The sequence below is a fragment of the Rhinolophus sinicus genome, chromosome 17 (genome assembly GCF_057876585.1).
Source record: "Rhinolophus sinicus isolate RSI-liver-muscle chromosome 17, RSI-T2T, whole genome shotgun sequence".
Taxonomy (NCBI): domain Eukaryota; kingdom Metazoa; phylum Chordata; class Mammalia; order Chiroptera; family Rhinolophidae; genus Rhinolophus; species Rhinolophus sinicus.
Window position 1 is genome coordinate 99,092,177 of NC_142517.1, and position 19,891 is coordinate 99,112,067.

At 32.9% G+C, this 19,891-nt stretch overlaps 1 protein-coding gene across 8 annotated transcripts in view; it reads left to right on the forward strand.

Moving 5' to 3' along the window:
• USP25 (ubiquitin specific peptidase 25) overlaps positions 1-19,891 on the forward strand; it is a 116,929-nt gene that overhangs the window by 40,867 nt on the left and 56,171 nt on the right. For all 8 annotated transcript variants that reach the window (XM_088794180.1, XM_019748900.3, XM_019748902.3 and 5 more), the window contains 3 exons: positions 5,320-5,482; positions 9,033-9,119; positions 17,528-17,665. In XM_088794180.1, coding sequence (XP_088650306.1) covers positions 17,549-17,665 — 117 coding nt within the window. In that variant the 5' untranslated portion in view covers positions 5,320-5,482; positions 9,033-9,119; positions 17,528-17,548. The remainder of the gene's footprint in view (positions 1-5,319; positions 5,483-9,032; positions 9,120-17,527; positions 17,666-19,891) is intronic.

Below are 19,891 nucleotides of genomic sequence, written 5' to 3' on the forward strand. Positions count from 1 at the left end.
GAAGACCATTCGAGTCCTGAAATGTTCAAAAACAGCCGACAGCTAGGCCTCAGGATCTTGCACTCAGCGGAAGCCACACACACGTTCGACTTCCGAGTTGTGTTCAAAAACCAAAGCATTTACTTTCGGGTTTACAGCGTTGGTAAACCGAACTGTTCATCAACGGAGACGTTGGAAAACCGAGGTACTCCTGTACCAAGTGTTGAGCATGTGCAGCAACTAGAGCTGTCATACACTGTTGGTAGGATGTGTGATGGTATAGCCACTTTGGGAAACTGGGAATTTCTAATGAATTTCAACATATACTATGCTAGGACTTAGTATTTCCACTCCTAGGTATAGACACTTGGGAAAGGAGTGCAGAGTAGCTTTATTGATAATTAAAAACTGCGAACAACCAAATAGCCATAAGAGCAGAATAGTAAACAATGGTGGTATATTCACTCAGTGCAATACTAAGCAACATAATGGAAAGCATTTTCCTGGTACTTGCAAGAATGTGGAGGAATCCTCAAAGCAACATGTTGAGTGAGAATCTTGATGTAGAAGGATAACTGCTGTGTGATTCCATTTATGTGATGTTTAAGGACAGGCAAAACTAATTTATGGTGCTAGACGTCAGGATGGTGATTATCTGAGAAATGGAGAAGACACTGCTGGCTGAGAGAATTTTCTGGTATAGAAATGTTCTCTATCTATATGTGGGTATATACATAGGCAAAAAATGTCACTGACCTGTTTACTTAAGATTTGTGTACATTATCCCACAATAAAGTACTCCTACCAAGAATAAACGAATGTATTTAGCTATGTTGGTTGATAATATACAAAAGTTATATTTCTATATATAAGAAAGAGTGAGAAGGTGAAATTTTTAAAAATTTTCATTTATAACACATAACACTATTAAAGACCAGGAATAAATTTGATAAGGAATGTACAAGAACTTCATGAAGAAAATTATTAAATATCATTGAGATATATTAATGGATATTTAATAGTTGAAAATATATTCTCTTTTCACAAATTGGAAGACTGAACATTGTGAAAAGTGGTCAGTTTTCCTTAAATTTGCTTATGGGTTTTGGGTGAGCACAATCAAAATTCCAGTAGATTTAAAAAAAAAATCAATATGATCCTCCCTCCCTCTCTTCTTTCTTTCTCTCCTTCCCCACCCTCCCCCCTTCCTTCCTTCCTTTCTTCCATCCTTCAGCTTAAATGTTTGTTTTTCAGTACGTTGCTTCCCCAAAATGGATTTAGATAATCTAAATGGGATGTTTCAACATTATTGCTATAATGCAATTTAAATAACAATCAAAACAAGCATAAAAGAAAAACCCACAGTAAAAATTTTAATGGGAAGATGAACATTTACCATAAGTAGGTGCTTTTAACTTTCAGTGTAATGTGTGAAAGGAAGAGAAACAGCAAAACATTTTGTGATCTTTTTGTATTACTGAATGCCATAGGAATGACCAGTGTTGGGAAGAAAAGAAAGCATGTGAAGTGTAGCGGGGCTTAGTTTTTGATTTGTGTCTTTTCAGGTTGCCTCTCAGCATGCTACATTTTGGTATGATCTGTTTCGGAGCTGTTTGAGGTTTGCAGTGTTGTTTATTTTTTCCTCTCCCTCTGCTGGCAACCTTAATACCTGCAATGCAGCTTTTGCATACTTTGTACCTCAAAGCCCAGCTATTAAATGGTACCACTGGCTTTGCTTTGGTGAGGCCAGGGAAGGAACCGTTAGGTAGAACTTAGCTGTATAGAAAGCTTATTCATTATGCTAGTACTGAACTGTAGAAAGGAACTGGGTTTGGGAATAGAGTAGTACTGGTATTTCCTTAAAAAAAAAATAACAGAGGTAGCAGCATCTAATAAATTAATCATCCATTTACTTTAAACACTACTATTTATCATGTATGCTCTAAGGATGAAACAAATCTGTGTCTCTTCTCTTCAGATGCTGAGGAGAGAGGGATTGATTAACAGATATTTTTGGTGCAGTGTGATAGATATGTTAATAAAGTCCTTTAGAGCCAGGAGGAGGTAATAGGAGGAAACCTACTGGAACATGTTATTAGTCCCTGGTGTATCAAAACTGAATGTGTGTAATCTCTAAATCAAGGAGATTACAAAGGCATGGCATTCTTTCATCCACCATCTCTTTGTACCATAATTCTTTAGCCGTATGTTATGGTTAAAGAATATTATAATAAGTTTATTTTTTTTAAAACCATACTTTTGTTGTAATGACAGATGATATCTACCATATGACTGAATTCAGGTACATGAATATTTCATTTTGTGTGTGTGTGCACACACACGGTGCCAAAAAATGCATACACATTTTAAGAAAGGAAAAATTATTAAAATTGTAATACGTGGACTTTGTATATACCGATAACAAAAGATGAATACAAGTCACATTTGACTTCTGCAATTATAAGAGGTGCTCAAAGTGGTTGCCATCAGCATTCAGACACTTCTGATTACCGCGAACTACTGCTTGGGCAACGTTAACCAAAGTGTCCACTTGTATACATTTTTGGGGCACCCCCAGTATATTTTTGTGTGTGTGTCTGTGTGTGTGTGTGTGTGTGTGTGTGTGTGTGTGTATGAAATATAAATATGATTTAGGAAATGGATGTTATTTTATTTTCATATCTTAGGGGATTTTGAAGAGAGCCATGAGCATGTATCTCTTGAGCCCTAATCAAACAGTTATTATAGTTTGTACCTAGTTTACCTCTGTAAAAAAAGATACATGGGAATGCTGGGGAGATGGTGTCTGCAGTTTGTATCTTTGACTTTCTTTCCCTTCCAACTTCCTTTGTGGATACTACAAACAGTGCAGGCAAGCTGCTTGGTCCTAGAAGGTAGCTTCTCCCAACTCCTTTGGGCGAGAGAGTAGGCAAGGGAACCACAAAGCTTTCTCTATCTTACTCCATTAAGGTAATGTTTATATTACATTATTTATATGAAGTTTATTTTTTTGGTGGGAGAGGGGCAAAAGAGGAGAGTGAGGGAATTGACTGTGGAAACATTAAAAAAGAAACCTAAAAGCTTCCTGAGTTTTAGTCATCTTAAGCAGCTCCTGCATAAGACGAATATCCTTATCTCGGGGAGTCTAGATGTAGATTTGGGCTGGGATGTTAACACTTAGGGGAGCATGAGACCTAGTTTTACTCAATCTGGTCTTGAGGCTGAGTCTCATTTTTTTAATTACCTCATGTGACACAGATTTTAGTTTTTGCAGATTGGGTGTATTTTGTAGAAATTAAGTATTCTCAAGTTTTCCATAACTATCATTATAAATGTTATCTGGCCTGTTGGCATTATTAAGAAGGGTGCGTTTCTTGTTAGTATTTTATTATGATTAGTCATTAAAATACACACAATGGTACAAGTTCAGCCACCAGGAGATTCAGGATTGAGTGTAATTTTCCTAGACATTTGCCCAGTTTATACTTTAGAAGATGCTCTAGAATTCTCTTTTTAGCGGTTATCGTACATGCCCAGCAGTACGTGTTTGCCTCTTCTGTCTCTTATGTGACCATGGCGCTAATTCTTCTTTCCTGTTTGTGGTCTTGCTGCTGCTTTCTCCAGAACTCACTGTTTTAGTTCACTCATCTCTAATTACCAAGATAGAAATAAGGTTCCTTTATTTGGAATACATACACATTACAAAGGGAACAAAATTTTCAAAAAAAACACTAGTTGCCTTGTACAAATTCAGTATGTTTCAGTTTATTATTATTATTATGTTACTTTATGATGAACTGTACAACTTGAACAGTAGGAAGTCTCTGTTCCTACTGGAACAGAGGAAATTGGTTCTTTGACTTTTATCTCTCCCCCTTATGTTCTTGCCAACTTGTTTCTGGTAACAGTGGGGGATATCCTGGGTAAATTCTGATTTTCTTCTGCCCCAGTCTAATTAATACCTTCCGAGGAGTTCTGGTACCTTTTCGTGGTAAACAGTTTGAGAAAGAGCCTTTAGGGGCTGAGGTTGCATTGGAGAGTTCAATATTAGGCAAAGAGGGCTGCTGATGTTGGCTCACTCTTAAAAATGACAGAGGTGTAAACTGTTTATTTTTAAATATGTGAGTTTACTTTGATCTTTACATTTTAAAATGTGTTGTTGTTACCTGCTTTGTTTTTTACTATGCGGTTTTGTTGATTCATTCCCAAAGAAAAACTTTATATCCTATATGCACGTGAGTTATTTCAAGTAATGGTAACTTGGAATCTTACTGCATTGTATCTACTGTCATGTTATAAATAGAGCTGTTAGAGACAAAGGAGTCATTTACCTTTTCCTCATAATTAAGGAACATAGCTATATTATTTTGACAGTAATCTGGTAGGGCAAAATCTTTAGGATAAAGATGGTATAGCATGAATGAGATTTTCTCAAGAAGCCAAAAAGTTAGAAAAACTAATTTTGGCTGAGGTTTTTGTGATTAACACACAAAGTGTTAAGACACCTGAATATTATTTATGCTGGTTTAGAATAGTAAGTAACACATGTCTTGAGCAGGTAATATGCTTGGTTAGTTCACATGTGGGAATAAGGATTTTCCAGCATGTTGTTGCAAGAAAACATCATTAAGTAAAGTAGCATTATTCTTGCCTTGTTTAGATATATTTAAGATATTCTGTGGGTAAGTTTATTGTGGAGAGGTTAATCTTTTGTTATTCTGATAGTTATTTCATTAGGTTTTTCGCTAGGCAAACTTTTGGGTGAAGAAATGAACACATAAGTATTGTCTTCCTTTATTTAGCTGTCATAGTCGTAGATCTGTAGAACTAAAAGGAACCCTAGAATTTGCCTTAATTTTTTCTATAGAAAAGCAAATTAATGATCAGAGGCATAAAAATGCAGTTTATTTAGTTTGTAATGTTTTCTTGATGATTCAAAATAATTTTTATAAAAAACCAGTCATTTCGTTATATTGTAAATATGTACTTTAAAACAGTGATTTCTCAGAACTTATCTAGGTGCCATATTCCTGGCATTAAACCTCTAATTTATTGAAACATAATTTATCATACTTTCTATCATAAACATTGTCTTTGTGACATTTTTTTTTCCTTAAGAAAAAAAGGTTGTCTCTCTTGATCTGTTGGCATTGCCACTGCTATGTTTTTAAAGAAAACTAACCTCTACTTCAATAAATATAGCCTTAAATATTATGTCCCCAGATACATTATCCAGCGCTTAAGTAATTAAAATCTTTAGTTTATGGTGTGCTATTTCCCCAGAGTACAGCACTAAATTAATACTGTTTTTCTCTTCATCATTTTCTCCCCATTGCTTAGAGTTCTTGAGGCCAGCATAGCAGAAAACAAAGCATGTTTGAAGAGGACACCTACGGAAGTTTGGAGGGATTCTCGAAACCCTTATGATAGAAAAAGGCAGGACCGAGCTCCTGTTGGACTAAAGAATGTTGGCAACACTTGCTGGTTTAGTGCTGTTATTCAGGTAAGGACGTTTCTGTAGACCTTACATGGTGGGCATGATAGCAATGGGAAGTAGGTTGGGGCTGTGTTTCTTTGGAGTTGGGTACTTGAAACATAACTACAGGCAAGGTTTTAAATATGCCTTTCTGTCTAAAGAACTAGTATGGAGATTGCAGCACTCCCCATCTTCTGTGCCTCTCTCTCACTATGGAGTTTTAACAATAGAGCATGACCTATGCCTTATTTCGAATTACTTGAAATACATTTCTTACTTGAAACTAATTTCTCCTCCCTCCCTGATGTTAGGAATTATTGTTAGAGTGGAAAGAAAATAGTTCTATATGTATTCCCCTGCAAATTTAGGGAAGAATGTAACCAAGATATGAAGCCAGAACTAATTTTTTTGTGTGAGTCAGATCAGATTTTTATATGTATAATAGAAAACGTTTTTCGTAGAATTATAGCCCTTTATATACTATTTTTAATATAAGAAGGCATTTTATTTATTTGAGGCGTGTATAGATTAATAACACATTTTCTTTCTAACTTGGAAAGCCCTTAGTGGAATGTTTCTTGAGCCCCTTATCCTAAAATGAGACCTGTTAGTATGCATAGATATTTATCCTCTTTTAAATTTTGACTAGTTTTCTTTTTCTTTTTAAAACTCTTTCATGTGATACGACTATTTTCAAATTTTTTGCCATTTCAGATATTGGTAACGTTACCCATCAGATTACAAAATCTTGAATTAAACAATCTCTTTAAAACAATCTATGTATATAATAACATGCTTTTAATTTTTATTACTGATTAGGAAAATTAATATTTTGTATTTATTTTCCTAATACTGTTGAATAGTAAACTTATTATTTGGTGTTTCTGATGAGTACTTTTTCAGTCATTGGATCTGTATGCCATTTCTTTTTGTATTCAAAGCACCTTTTCATTTAGTAGCTTTCTCAGTCTGTATGTAGGACATTGTAAACTTTCATATGCTATTAAAGCAACTAACTGGTTAGTTCATTTTGTACAAGGTTGTTAATTGTGTTTTCTAGGCTATTAATACGAATTTTTAACTTTTTTCCTACTTCAGTGGTATAATTTTCAACTCCCCACTCCCCTTTTTGCTTGGTGTATAATACCATACAGTTTGATTTCCTTTGGTTTCCTGCATATATACATCACTCTTTAATATATTTAGGTTGGTGCAAAAGTAATTGAGGTTTAAAAGGTTAAAAAAAAAAAAAAAAATTGCAAAAACCGCAATTACTTTTGCACCAACCTATACTACAGTATATATTAGTTAGTAAGTAATATGCTATGTTGTTTTTCAGGTCATTAAAACGTTAAGGAATACCTGGATTAGCATAAAATTGTAATAATATCTTTGTTCCTAGCCTTGATTATGCATTAATTATTTACTTACACGCCAACAGTATCTAAAATTTTATTTTCTATCTTAGATTTTCTTAGAGCTGTTTAATAGACTATCTGGCTGTATTGTACTTGTGCTATTAGTAAGGGTTTTTGCATTTCATTGCCCAATCTAAATTTCATAATCTAGAGTTCATTTTAAAATAGGAAGCATAGTTTTAAGGCTGTGATCTGAATGTTCATAAATGTGCTTCGCTGCCTGTATTTGCACAAGTAGATGTTATTGCTGCACTGTTATGGCCAAATAAATGAGGCTTATTGATGAGAAGCTTCTCATAGAGAACCGTAAGAAGAAAGCAAGCACTTGCAAATAACGTTTGTTATTTAGAATAGGTCCTCTTTATTTCTTCACACATATTGTAAGAAAGACCCATTAGAAATAATTAAATTAATATTAACAGATTTGGGGATAACTGCTTTTTGTTTTCATAGTATCTTAGTATCTCTTAGCTCAAATATAAAAGAGTTGTCCATCTATTTATACCTCAAGTGGTGTTTATTGACCTTAGCTTTTACTTTACATTTCAAAGTTTTGGTGTTTTTGTTGGGATGGGGAATGAACTGGACAAAATTGTTTATCCTCTAACATTTGAAGTAATTTTACTAATTTTAAATTTTATCTTAGATTAGTGCTGCTTAACTGGTAGCGTGGCTTTACCATACTCTTAACATAGGCAAGTATAAGGCACTTGGGATTATTTTTTCTTTTGGAGAAATCTAGACACCTAGAAGTAACTTCTAACCTTGAAAAAATGGGTCATTAAACTGAAGTATTGATATACTGACTTTTGGAAGTATGGAAAAACATACGCTTCAGATCTTAGAAAATTGTGGGTGGGGAAAAAACTTTGTCTAAAGATCACTTCAAGTTTTGTTTTTTTACTGTAATTTTAAAGTCTTTTCTGTTTTAAGTAGCTTTTCATTTTCACTGTACTCTCATAAATCATATAATTCCAGGTTGACTAAAATACAAGCATCGTGAGTGCAGAGAGCACATCTTTTAGGTTATTCTGGACCAGAATATAGTAGTGTCTGACACATTAGAAGAGCCCTTTATGTAATTATCGAATGAATGAACCAAAAAGGAGCACATTTATGTTGGAATTAAGATTTAAGAAGCTTCTATCACCCTAATGATGTATGGGATTGAAAAGATCCTGCAAGTTTTCAAAAAAATTCTAAAAAAAGGTTTCTTATTGATTTGTGGTGCCTCCTTAATCTTCTGTCAAGTTGGCTAACCCATCTTTACTTAGATTTAATGCATTATCCCCTCCTGTACAGTGACTTTCAAACTTTATAAACTGACTCACAAAAAGGAATACATTTTACATTGTAAAACACCTTACACGTACACATATGTAAAATATCTACAATGAAATTTTACAAATAGTACTCGGTGGTAAATTTACTGTGTATAATATGGTCTGTTATTTTCCATTGTATTTTATTTCAATTTTTAAACAAATATTCTTCATGATGACATTAATGGATTATAAGTTGTAGTTTAAAAATCAGCTCTAGGAAGTCTTTCCATGGGCATCTTTCATATGCTGCCATTATACTCTATGTGATCAGGATTATTGGATCTTTGAATCACATTTCTATTGTTAAACACAAGTTTGTTATACACAAACTTTATAAACTCCTTTCTAGTTCCGTGTCTCCTTGAGCATAGAGATAATATATAATTGCTTTGTGTCTCCATCACCAAGAATCTGAGTCATAAATTTATTTGTGCTATGTTTCTGTAGAATTGATACCTCTAGATAACTTATAGTGAACATAGTATGTTTGAAAAGTTCTAGACTGCATTTGTATACTTTTATTTTGAGGAAACTGTATATTAGGAGAAATATAAAGAGAGAAAGCTTTTAATATAACACATAGTATTTTTTTTGAGTTGTCCATGTATAATTTTCTGCATTGTAATACAATAAATATTGTTAATGATCAAGAATAGTGTGTCAAAATATAAGAAATTTGACTTTCCTCAAGAGAAAAATAGGCCCTTCTTGTGCCAGTTGCAACAATTCTGTGATAAGTAGTATAGTTGTCAAGAATAAATCACGTGTCATATTTTTACAGTTCTGTTAATAGAATTTTCCTTTGGGTTATCTTAAATTGTTGTTCTTTTTCAGTCATTATTCAATCTTTTGGAATTTAGAAGATTAGTTCTGAATTACAAGCCTCCATCAAATGCTCAAGATTTACCTCGAAACCAAAAGGTAAAATTATAAAATTATTTAAAAATTCAGATTTTTGAGCAGAGGTTCTCCATTTTTTTATCTGTGTTTATTTGGGGGATACTTGCCTCTCATCAAATCTGAAACAGTGTCAAATTTGAAGTCAACCCACTAATTCAATTACTACTACTTTCTGTAGTAACTTTCTGTTCTTTGTCGGTGTGTTACAAATATGAATTTTTCTTCACCTGTGTGTCAAGTATTATGCCAGTTTTTTTTGTGTAACTTTGGTAAGTGCTTTTTTCTTTTTCTTTTTGGACTGTCCAATTTTAGTAAACTTTATAAGCTGCAATTTACAGTTCAAAATCTTTGTCTCTTGAGAAATTGTGTTGAAATTAAGCTTTTTTTTTTTTTCCATTGTTTTTATAGACAAACCCTTTAAAAGATTAGCTTTGCGCTGGCTATCTTTGCAGTGTGATCTATTTTATAAATTAATATTGTTAGGCAATCTAATGTGGCCGCACAGACACCAGGGCCACATTGTCTAAGTTCTGGGAGCAGACCTAACACAAGACATATCACCTTACTTTATCTGCTCAGTTTCCTTATATGAAAAGTATCAATGACAATAGCACTATTTTATCAAGTTGCTGTGAGAATTAAATGAGATAAAACATGTAAAGGGCTTAAAAGTTCCTAGTACATAGTAAGTACCAGGTGTCAACTGTTGTTAGTTATTATATTGTTCACTATAGCTTTTCAAAATATAGGACTGATTTGCATGCAGAAATTCATACTTAATGGAAAAAAATAATTATAGTGATAATATAGAAATAATATGCTTGAGCGTAGGTAGTGATCTTGTCATAAAGAAATTATAGCCCTAAAGGGAACTGTTTGTCAAGATGAAGTTAGTTTTAGGTTTCATTAAAGTATTGCGTTTGTGTGACCTACTGTTAGTAGTTATGATAAATTATGAAACTATGGTTTACTTTTAGTGTATAATTTTGAAAACTAGTTTTTCTGCAAACGTGAAATGTTTATAATGCAAACTAGTGGAAATACAACTATTTATAACCAGCTTTTTAGACTATAATCTTTAGGTCATAAAGTGTCAGGGTGATAAACAAGCCATTTTCAAAAGGGAACCAAGATAACTGACAGCCTCTCATACCTCCAGAGAAATTAATTAATCAAAACTGCCTTCAGTCATTATAAGATTTAAATGAAACTTTTTGGGTTATTGCCTCCCTTTATCACAGTTTGTTAATATCAATGGTCCTCTCTTCTGATGTCTCTGTTGGAGTATATTTATAATTTACATAACATTATTTAGGATTATTATTTCCAATTACATATTCATATATTTCTTTTATATTCCTAGATTTTAGTACTATACAGACTTTTAATTTCTTATATTCTTCAAAGTGTTGAATAAGACCAAGTTAGTTTTCTGATCTTACTTAAACAATTGTGATATCCATGCTTATGTACCAGAGCTAGTTTGGGGGTCATGGGAATGTTCAACTGAATGCTAGAGACATATATAAATCCAATCACCAGCACCTTTCTAGAGAAATCTGTTTCTTTTTTTTTTTTTATTAAATTTATTGGGGTGACAATTGTTAGTAAAATTACATAGATTTCAGGTGTACAATTTTGTATTACATCATCTATAAACCCCATTGTGTGTTCATCACCCAGAATCAGTTCTCCTTCCATCACTATATATTCGATCCCCTTTACCCTCATCTCCCACCCCCCACCCCCCACCCCCCTTACCCTCTGGCAACCACTAAACTATTGTCTGTGTCTATGAGTTTCTAAATCTGTTTCTTGTAGTGGCATGGTAAGCATGTCCAGGTGTCCCTTCAGCTTAAGGAATAAAAAGAATCTCTACTTCCATTCTGAAAAAGACACTTATTTAGAAGAATACTGTGCAGTTTTATAAAACATTGTTCCACAGATGAGGTTATTCTTTAGTTTGGCATGCTGACAGTAATACATGCTATAACTTGACATCTTTGAAGCAGACATGTGGGATTTATAGGTAGTTAATCAGCCACTGATTGGTGCTACATTCAGTTGAGGTGATAAACGATAGGTTTTTAAAAAGGTGTCAGTGTGACTTGTCACTTATTATTTAATAATGAATTCATATCTAACTCATGTTTACTCCTACACTGAGTTTGAAAACTAATGTGTTAAGATATAGAATATCCTCCTTGGGGATCCTTTGATCAAATTCACAGATGTCATTTGCATGCACTGTTAGGCAGGATATTTTTTACCAGCAATTAAAGGTTGCCACAAATATTCTGTACATGCTGAGTGAGAGAAAGAGATGGAGTCTTCGAAATTAGTTTGTATTTTAGGTACTTGGTTATTGTTTCTAGAAGTTGAAATTAATTTAATACATTCATATTTATTTGTACTGTGTGTAATTTTAATGTCTAGTAGAACTGTGAGGTTACCAGAAATTTAAAGATAGATTCTCACTGTAAACAGCTCACCCTTACTGACCTCCACATATATCCTCTTTAACTTAAAAAGTTACGCACTGAGAGCAAAACATGGTAAACGTTGAGAACACAGAGATGCATAAGCTCAAAATATTTGGAAGTAATCATATAAACAGCTAAAGCTTTGTTAATCGTAAGGTTATTTTATTTAAAGTCTTTATTTTAAGGCAAATATTTCCAAATAAATAATATTCCCCTACTTTTTTACTACTCACAAGTGAGAAGAATATGAGAAGGGAATGTGATTACATGAATACCAATACCTTATTACTAGGCAAGTACCTGAAGGAATTTTGAATTTTACAAATACAAGTGGCATTCTGGAATTTCTGTCTTTAGCTGTGGTGAAGTAACAGAGACTGGATTTACAAGTCTCAATACATTTTAAAGGATTCAAAGCATGCAAAGTATGTTTTCTGACTGGAATGACGTTAGAAATTGACAAAAAAAAATCCAGAAAATCCCCCTGATAGTTGGAAATTAAATAATACACCTCTAAATAACCCAAGGGACAAAGAACGAGTCAAAAGGAAGAGTTTATTATATTCTGAACTGAATAAAAATTAAAACATGATATATCAAAATTGGAGGGATGCGGCTAAAGCAGAGGTTAGTGGAACTATTTGAACAGAACACCTTATTAGAAAATAAGGACGGTTTCAAATTAACAACAATTAGTTGTAAAAAGCACATTAATTTGAAAGCAGAAGAAAGGGAATAATAAAGAGCATAAATCAATGACAGAAATCAGAAAAACAATAGAGAAAATTAATGGAATCAAGTTACTTAAGACGATCCATAAAATTGATGAACTTCTAAGTAGGCTGAGCAATAAAAAAGAAGGAAGAAATAAATTACCAATATAAAGAATGAAAGGGGGGATAGCACTGCATATTCCATAGATAATAAAAAAGAATAGTGGAATAGTATAAACAGATATCTTAAAAACCACAAGCTGTTGAAGCTCACTGATGAAACAGTAGATAACCTAAATATCCCTATATTTTAAAAATTAGATTTTTAGTTCAGAACCCAACCACCAAAAATTTAATAGCAAAATAGTTTACTGGTGAATTATACCAAACATTAGAGAAATAAATAATAGCGGTTTTCTAAATGTTTTTCCAGAAAATTGAAGAGGTAAAACTTTTCCCAACGTATTCTGTAAGCCCAGCATTATCCTGAAACCAAAAGTAGAAAAAGATATTCAAAGAAAATACAGATCAATATTCCTTATGAATATAGAAACAAAAGTTGTAGTAGATTTTGCAAATTGAATCCTGTGATATATATAGAAAGGATAATACATTATTAGCAAGTTAAGTCTATCCAGGACTGCTAGATTGGTTTAGTGTTCAAAAATCAGTGTAAGTCATCACATTAAGAAACTAAAGAAGAAAATCCATGTGATCATCTTAGAAGATGAAGAGAAAGGATTTGACAAAAGCTAACATCTATTTATGGTAAACATCTCTCAAAAAGTAGGAACTTTCTTACTCTGGGATAATGCTCATTTTTTATGAAAAATCTGCAACTAATATAAACTTAATGGTGAAAGACTGAATGTGTTTTCCCCAAAAATCAAGAACAAGCAGGATTATCAGCCCTTACCACTTCTGTCAAACATTAGACCGGAGTTCTTAACCAGTGCTATAAAGCAAATAAAAGGAATAAGCATGCAGATCGGAAAGGAAGAAATAAAACAGTTTTGTTTTTTTTAATATTTATGACTTGATTGTGTATAAAATCCCAAGTGCTTTAACAACAAAAAAAAAAGAACATGCTTAGAAGCAAGAAATCAGTTATCAAGGTTACATGATATAAGGCAGACATACAAAAATCAATTATATTTCTAAATACTTGCAATACACAACTGTGAATTTAAATTTTAAAAATACTATTATACAATAGCATAAAATATGGACTGTTAGGGATACAGTGCACAAAAGATATATGGAAAAGTACAAAATATTACTGAGAAATTAAAGAAATGGATATATACTATGTTCATAAATCAGGAGATTCAATATTGTTCAAGTATCAATTGTCAGTAAATTAATCTGTTCATTCAGTATAATCCCATTCATAATCCCAGGAAGCTTTTTCATAGAAATTGATAAACCGATTCTAAAATTTATATGGAAAGTCAAAATATGTAGAATGGCCATAGCAATTTTTAAAAGAAAGGAGTAATTGTCAGGCTACAGTGATCAAGGCACTATTATTGGCAAAAAGTTACCGTATTTTGCCATGTGTAATGTACACTTTTTTTTTTGCCCAAATTTGTGAGAGAAAAATAAGGATGCGCATTATACATGGGTAGTACTAATTCTGTATCTATATAAATGTTTTTAATTCTTTTATTTAAAAGTGTAACTCTAGAAATCAATAATGATATCTGTATGCAAAATAATATCCTGGAATATGATAATCGGTTTTGTTGAATTTATGTCGAACTTGCAACGATGAAGAATTCTTGACCTTCTGTGATGTGTAAATTGTAAATTTGTTACTGGTACATAAAATTTCTTGTACCTTGTGTCTGTGCTTGTGTTTTGTAATTATTTTTTACATAAAATTTATTGTCCCATAATGTGTTAAAAATTAATGCTAAAATTCATTTATAATACAAAAAACAAGTGCCTAAATGCAAACAAATAAAAATTTGAATAAAAAAATTAAAACGAAAGATTTTTTTTTTCCCTGGAAGTTTGGGCCAAAAACGTGGTTGTGCATTATACATGGGAGCACATTATACATGGAAAATACGGTAATCATATAGAGCAGATGAACAGAATGAGTCAAGAAATAGACCTACACATACAGGGTAAATTGATTTTAATCGGTGTTGCCAAAACAATTCAATGGGCAAAGGAAAATCTTTTAAACTAATGGTGTCACAGACAGAAAAATAATCCTCAGTTCTTACAAGACACTATACAGGTGTCCCTGCTTTAGACATCCAAAGAGCATTTTTGCTTTTATAAAAAAAGTTGTTACAGTGCTAATGTAGGTCTTTTGCAACAAAGGTCAGGTGGCATAAATCGAACTTTCGGAAAGCGGAGGATACTCTTCACTTTATGCCATTTTAGCTTAGGAAAGATCTCACAGGAACACTACTTTAGGATAGCATTGGAAACCTGTATATGATCAGAAAATTATAATGGATTATAGATCTAAAAGGAAGAACTAAACCTATAAAAATTATTGAAGAAAACATACAATATTTTAGTGCCTTGGGTTAAAAAATTTTCTTCAGTAAGTCAATAAAAGGGCACAAATCATAAAAAAATGATAAATTGTACTTCATAAAAATTATAAACTCGTGATCATTAACAAATTCATACAAAATGAAAAAGCAAGCCACAGACTGGAAGAAAACATTGGCAAAACATGTAGCAGATAAAGGAATTGTATGTAGAATATATACAGAATTTGTATAACTCAATAATAAGGCAAGTAACCTATTAATGTATTGGCAAAAATAGTTGAACATACACTTCACCAAATAAGATATGCAGATTATAAATAACCACATGAAAAGATGTTCAACATTATAAGTCATTAGAAACATGTAAATTAAAACTAGAGGTGCTACTGTGTACCCACTAGAAGAACTAAAGTTAAAAATATTACTAAGTGTTGTAGAATGTGGACCTAGAACTCTCATTACACTGCCAGAATATAAAATAGTGTAATGCCTTTGGAAAACCGTTTGGTTGTTTCTTTAAAACATCTATAAAATCTAGACCTACCCCTCCAGGGTTTTACTCGAGAAATGAAAGCATATATCCACACATGTACAATAATATCCACAAAAGCTGGAACAGATTAATGGATAAGTAAGTGTTGTATATCCATACAATAGAATACCACTGAGCAATAAACAGAATGAGTTATTATTCATACAATTACATAAATGAAGCTCAAAATAATTATGCCTATTGCAAGAAACCAGACTAAAACAAGTACATAGTGTATGATTTGATTTATATAAATTTCTAGAAAATATAAAGTGACCATAGTTGCCTGAGGATGATTAGGAAGAGGAATGAGGAGTGAAGAAGAAACTTTTGAGGTGACGGATAGGTATGTTCTCTTGATTGTGGTGATGCTTTCATGAATATATACATGTCTGAAGCTAATCATTAAATTGTACACTTTATAATGTACAAGCATATTGAACATCAGTTATACCTTCATAAATCTGTTTGTAAAAAGAAATACAGTGTTTGTGTGGTTTCTATATGTGGATATGTGGTGTGATTTTCATAATTTAGCCAAATGCAGTAGCTACTCAACATCATTTACATTTTGCCATTTGAAATTCAGAAAGATTTTCTAGCCACAGGAATTGACTGAGAGAAAAGTGTTTCATTCTATTAAAGTATTTTACTTTTCAAGTATGCTTCTCAACATAATGCCACTTAATTTTCAAGTCATTTATTTTATCTTTGTTAGTTGGCAAGGAGTGTCTCAAAAAAAACTGCACTGACTTTGGATATAGTGATAAATGAAGAAATTGATCTTGGCAAATTAAGAATATTTATGGAAATTATTTTGTGGATTAAAATTCTTAGTAGTTACACTTTTAAAATGTATTTATATAGGGAAATTGTAGACTAGGAAATACCACAGAAACATCATGGATTAGTTTTCTATCTCATTTAACTTTTATCGTCCATAATGAAATTTATTATACTTAAATAAAATCCAAGTTTTCCATACTTAACATTTTTAGGGCAGATAATGCACTTCCTGATTACTATAATGGTATACATAGTTTTGGGATCAAATGGTAAGTATTTGGGATCAACTTTATTCCCTTACACCTGTTTCTTAGGATTTTTTTTTAATGCATTCTGGGAGCAAGTATTTCTGTATCAATTATATTAGTCCGAACAGTAACGATGCACACACACACACCCCTACAATTTTATAATGTTGACAATGCCAGCCATGCAAACTTGGAAATATTTTTTAATATTTAAATAGTCTATAAACTTTATCTGTTAAAATTGTTATTGCAAGAGCTAACTGTATATGTACTGCATTTGTTACCATAAAGAATTTTTCTAAGGTATGTGAATTACATTCTTTTTAAAAGTTTCCTTCCTGTTTTAAAATAAATTGTTCATGGTTAGTAACATTGCATTGTTTTTATTCTTTCTGGAGGGTTTGGTTTAATCAGCAGTTAAGAATTGAATGCTTGCTTTGTATAGCAGAAAGTTGTGGGATACAGAAGTGCTCATCTTTAAGAAGTTTACAGTCTTATTTGAAACAAAAGTAAGATTTCAAAAGAACACGAGGATGTTGATTCATTAGTCTAATATAAGGATCTAGTCTAATTATCAGACTAATTTTAGTCTAATAATTAGGATCCTCACACGATATTGGCAGTTGGTGATTCGTGGTTATGTGAAAGACATTCATTTTAGTAGATGTGGGGTTTGAAGGAATCATTGACTTGCAGAGGCCTGGGAAGGCTTCACGGAGGAGTAGGGATTTTTGCTTAAATGGGTGGGTTTATTGAGGTAAAGTACTTAAACATTGCCTGGCACATAGTTACCACTCACTGAAGGGTGATTGTTACTGCTGTCAGCAGCAGCTGGGCCCTGCTGAATGAAAGGATTATAATAAACAGACTTGAATGAGGAGAATACTCTTGGCTGGGTATTGACATGATTTGCTATGAATATGTTGCATTTATGCTAAAATTGTGAGTTTAGCTTAGGTCCTTTTCTGGTTTTGTGCTTGATTTCTTTGAATCTTCTACATGACACCAACACTCTCCTTTAATTACAACGCAGGAGTGCTGCTCATTCCTAATTGTATTAAATTTTTGGTTAGTTCTAAAATGAATACCTATTTACCAGTAAGATTTTGTTAATCTTCATTTAAAGGTTGTTTTTTTTTTTCCTCCACTAGGAGCATCGGAATTTGCCTTTTATGTGTGAACTGAGGTATCTATTTGCACTTCTTGTTGGTACTAAAAGGAAATACGTTGATCCATCAAGAGCTGTTGAAATTCTGAAGGATGCTTTCAAATCAAATGACTCCCAGCAGGTAGCTTTATTGTGCTTTCCTGATTACTAACCATTTGTATTTTATTTAATCTGATCATATAATAAGCAGTTTTTTCAAAGATCCATGCAATTGAAGATGTTTTTATTCATCTTTATTAAAAATCAGCTGGAGCCATTTGGAAGATTGACTTTAAATTAAGAAGAAAGTCATAATGATCTTGAAAGTGTTAAGATAAATAAAGGTGTAATTTATATTATGATTGAAATTGATAAGTGGAAACAATGTGTAAAATTAAACAAAAGTAATGTGTAACTAAAAATCTTTGCAAGTGTGTCACCTAATGACAATACAGTGTACATGCTTTTGATATGCCTGTTTTAGTTGGCAAGGAGTAGTTTTTCAATTACTCAGAAAGGATTTCTGAACTACATTAACTTTGTTATTGTTGCTTTTATTTTCCAATCTCGGTGTAGTGCTATCTGATGACTTTTTATTCATTTCTAAAAAGAATATTGGGAATTTTCCTATGAAACAGAAAATGTCTATAATCAAACCAACATTTTCACATATAATTTGAGAAGTCAGAGAAATTAAAACAGAAGATACGCAAGAACCAAGAACACAGCAGAGAATAAAGGCAGCAGTATTGGAAGAGGTGGCGATGAAAAATAATATGCAGAAAAGCCACTACATTTGCAGTGTAGTTTTCATGGTATTGGCTGTATCTCCATTATGGAGATATGTGGGCGTTGTTTGGAGGAGAGTTCGGGAAGAGGTGTGATTCCGCCACTGCCTTCCCTACACCTTTTTAAAAATTTACCTTTTATGGCAAAGATACATGAACCAAAAAGGTGCTCATCTCAGTATTTGCTTTTATTTGTTGTTTTCATGTGTTTTTGCTTTTTTTTAAATTTCTAGCAATATTCCAGTTCCTGTTACTGTTTAGTGTCTTATCTGTTACAACAGTCCTTTAACACAAGTCAAAAATAATATTCCTAAAAATGATCCCAAACCACCATTTTAGGACACTCCTGCTGGTTCTAAGTGTGTGTTGTTATTTTTTTTATAGCAGTATTTTCTTATTTAGTATGTGCACTGTATTCTCTGGTGGCTACAGAGAGTTGAATATACAATTAAATTTTAAAAAGACTTCTGTTCCTCGACTTAATCTTTTCTTCTGGAGTTGCTTTTTCTTTAACATTCTCTTGAGTACCTACCCTCTTTGGTACTGAAGCTTTCTACAGATGTATCCTAATCTTTAGGTATCTTTTCACATTTAAAAGTGAAGCAGCACACGCTTCACTGGGTACCTCACAGGTGGTACCTGCATAGACTGGTCAGTTTTGTGCGAGTGGACAGGAGACAATAGCTGTTAAGGCGGCTGTGGACGCCAGAATGCTTATAAATGTGTGAATGCCGTTGCTCTGGGCTCGCAGCGCAGACTAACTGGTGTTCTCGTTGTTGATTTTTTTTTTCTCTGCAAGGACTTTTGAAGTAGTTGTACATCAACTGAGGTAGAGACAGGTTTGATTCTCTTCTATTCCTAGACACTTGAATCTGAAGTACACATTAGTGACATAGGGGAATAAATCTATAAGTGATAAGTGAAGTAAGCATCATTTTTTTTTTAAAGTGAATTTATACTTATATGTTCTTCCTAAATATATTTTGAAATATGCAGGTTTTGGGGGGATACCTTTTGGGATATAATACTGTCAATTTTAATCATACTTATAACTGTTTCAATTTAAAATTAAAATGTTATAATAAAGGCCTCATCTTTTTCCTCTTGATGAAAGCGGGTAGAATTATTTTATAATTGTAAATTTTAGATTGATTGCTTAAAAAGATGGGATTAATTTCTTCTGAAGAGTTTTGTGATAACTAGGAAACCTTTTTGTTTCTCGTTAGATATAACCTTACAAGATAAGTAAAGTTATAAAAAAGTTTGTAAAGTTGTCTTACCGTGTAACAGCTTGCTAGGACAGCTGCAACAATACAAAGCAAGTGACTTCAAAACAATAGAAAATGATTCCCTCGTAGTCCTAGAGGCCAGAGTTCAAAACCAAGTTGTGTGCAGGCAGTGCTCCCTCCAGTGACTCCGAGGGAGAAGCTGCCTTGCCCCTGCTCCCCGTCCTCTGCTGGCTCCTGGTGTTCCTGGGCTTGTGGCAGCTTAGCTCCAATCTCTGTCTTCAGTTCAACTTCACATGTCCCTTTTCCTTGTGTGTGTATTTGCTCCTTTCCCGTTTCTTGTGAGACTACTCA